Genomic DNA, 2,107 nt, shown 5'->3' with positions numbered 1-2,107 from the left:
TGTTGAGGTGGCCATCCTGTCCCCCGTGGTGACACTCTCAATGTCCCCCCTGTTCAGGTGTTCATCCAGTCCCCCGTGGTGACACTGTCCCCCTTGTTGAGGTGGCCACCCCCTGTCCCCCATGGTGACACTGCCACCATCCCTGCCCTGTCCCCCCAACCCAAGGAGCCGTCCCCTGTCCGCACTGTGTCACTGTCCCCCTTGTTGAGGTGGCCCTCCTGTCCCCCATGGTGACATTGCCATCATCCCTGCCCTGTCCCCCCAATCCAAGGAGATGTCCCCTGTCCCCCGTGGTGACACTCTCAATGTCCCCCCTGTTCAGGTGTTCATCCAGTCCCCCGTGGTGACACTGTCCCCCTTGTTGAGGTGGCCACCCCCTGTCCCCCATGGTGACACTGCCACTATCCCTGCCCTGTCCCCCCAACCCAAGGAGCCGTCCCCTGTCCGCACTGTGTCACTGTCCCCCTTGTTGAGGTGGCCCTCCTGTCCCCCATGGTGACATTGCCATCATCCCTGCCCTGTCCCCCCAATCCAAGGAGATGTCCCCTGTCCCCACTGTGTCCCTGTCCCCCTTGTTGAGGTGGCCATCCTGCCCCCATGGTGACATTGCCACCATCCCTTCCCCGTCCCCCCAACCCGAGGAGCCGTCCCCTGTCCCCCACGTCCCCACCATGTCCCCCACCCCTGGAGGACGGTGTCACCGTGGTGCCAGCCCCCCGCCGTGGTGTGTGTGTCCCCCCAGAGACCCTGCGCTCCTTCCTGCGCCAGCGGCAGTGGGGCCGTTACGACGAGGAGGGCTCTCGGCGCCGGGCGGAGCAGCAGCAGCAGCGAGAGGCCGAAGAAGCCGCCGTGGCCTCCACCATCCCCCTGGGCTCCCGCTGCCAGGTGCGGGTGCCGGGACAGCCCTGCAGGCTGGCCACCGTCATGTACGTGGGTACGTGTCCCCACAGCGTCCCCAGACCCTTGGAGTGAGCCCTGTGATGGAGAGCAGTCACAAGTGGGGTTCCCCAGGGGGCCGTGCTGGGGCCAACACTGTTTAACATTTTTATCAATGATCTAGACAGGGGGGTTAAAGGCACCATCAGCAAGTTTGGGGACGACACCAAGCTGTGTGGTGTTGTTGATCCACCAGAGGGATGGGATGTCATCCAGAAGGACCTGGAGAGGTGGGCCCAGGTGAACCTCATGAGGTTCAACAAGAGCAAGTGCAGGGTTCTGCACCTGGGCCAGAACAATCCTCACCATCAGTACAGTCTGGGGGGTGAGGGGTTAGAGGAAAGGGACTTGGGGGTGCTGGTGGAGGAGAAGCTGGACATGAGCAGGCAGTGGGACCTTGCAGCCCAGAAGGTCAATCCCATCCTGGGCTGCATCAAAAGCTGCGTTGCCAGCAGGTCCAGAGAGGTGGTTCTGCCACTTTACTCTGGTGAGATCTCAGCTGGAATACTGTGTGCAGGTCTGGAGGCCTCAATATAGGAAGGACATGGACCTGATGGAGAGGGTCCAGAGGAGGGCCACAAGGATGATCAGGGGGTTGGGGCACCTCTGCTACGAGGATGGGCTGAGGGAGCTGGGGTTGTTCAGCCTGGAGAAGAGGAGGCTCTGGGGAGACCTAATAGCGGCCTTCCGGGACCTGAGGGGGCCTACAGGAAGGCTGGGGAGAGCCTGTTTACAAAGGCCTGTAGTGACAGGACGAGGGGCAATGCCTTTAAGCTGGAGGGGAGCAGATTTAGATTGGATATTGGGAAAAAGTTCTTTACTGTGAGGGTGGTGGAGCACTGGAACAGGTTGCCCAGGGAGGTGGTTGAGGCCCCATCCCTGGAGATATTCAAGGGGAGGCTCGATGAGGCCCTGGGCAACCTGGTCTAGTTGGGGGTGTCCCTGCTGACTGGGGAGGTCCCTTCCAGCCTGGACCATTCTATGATTCTATGATTTGTCCCCAAATCCTCCCCCCACACATTGACACCCCCCTTTTTCCCCGTTCAGGCCAGACCGACTTCAAACCGGGCTACTGGGTGGGCGTCCGCTACGACGAGCCGCTGGGCAAGCACGACGGCAGGTAGGGGGTCCCCTGAAACATCCCCCGGGGTGTCCCCCTCTTTGTGGGGAC

The 2,107-nt window shown here is 61.7% G+C and overlaps 1 protein-coding gene across 1 annotated transcript in view; it reads left to right on the top strand.

Annotated features, from left to right (window-relative positions):
- The window catches only part of TBCB (tubulin folding cofactor B), a gene marked incomplete at its 5' end in the record, with an annotated part of 17,761 nt that extends 15,654 nt beyond the window's left edge, over positions 1-2,107 (top strand). The window contains 2 exons of the mRNA XM_014961120.1: positions 743-934; positions 1,984-2,107. Of these exons, the coding sequence (XP_014816606.1) occupies positions 743-934; positions 1,984-2,060 (269 nt within the window). The remainder of the gene's footprint in view (positions 1-742; positions 935-1,983) is intronic.

Source organism: Calidris pugnax, unplaced genomic scaffold (genome assembly GCF_001431845.1).
Source record: "Calidris pugnax isolate Ruff unplaced genomic scaffold, ASM143184v1 scaffold564, whole genome shotgun sequence".
Classification (NCBI taxonomy): Eukaryota; Metazoa; Chordata; class Aves; order Charadriiformes; family Scolopacidae; genus Calidris; species Calidris pugnax.
The sequence above is the reverse complement of the archived record's forward strand: the minus strand, read 5'-3'. Positions and strand labels throughout refer to the sequence as shown.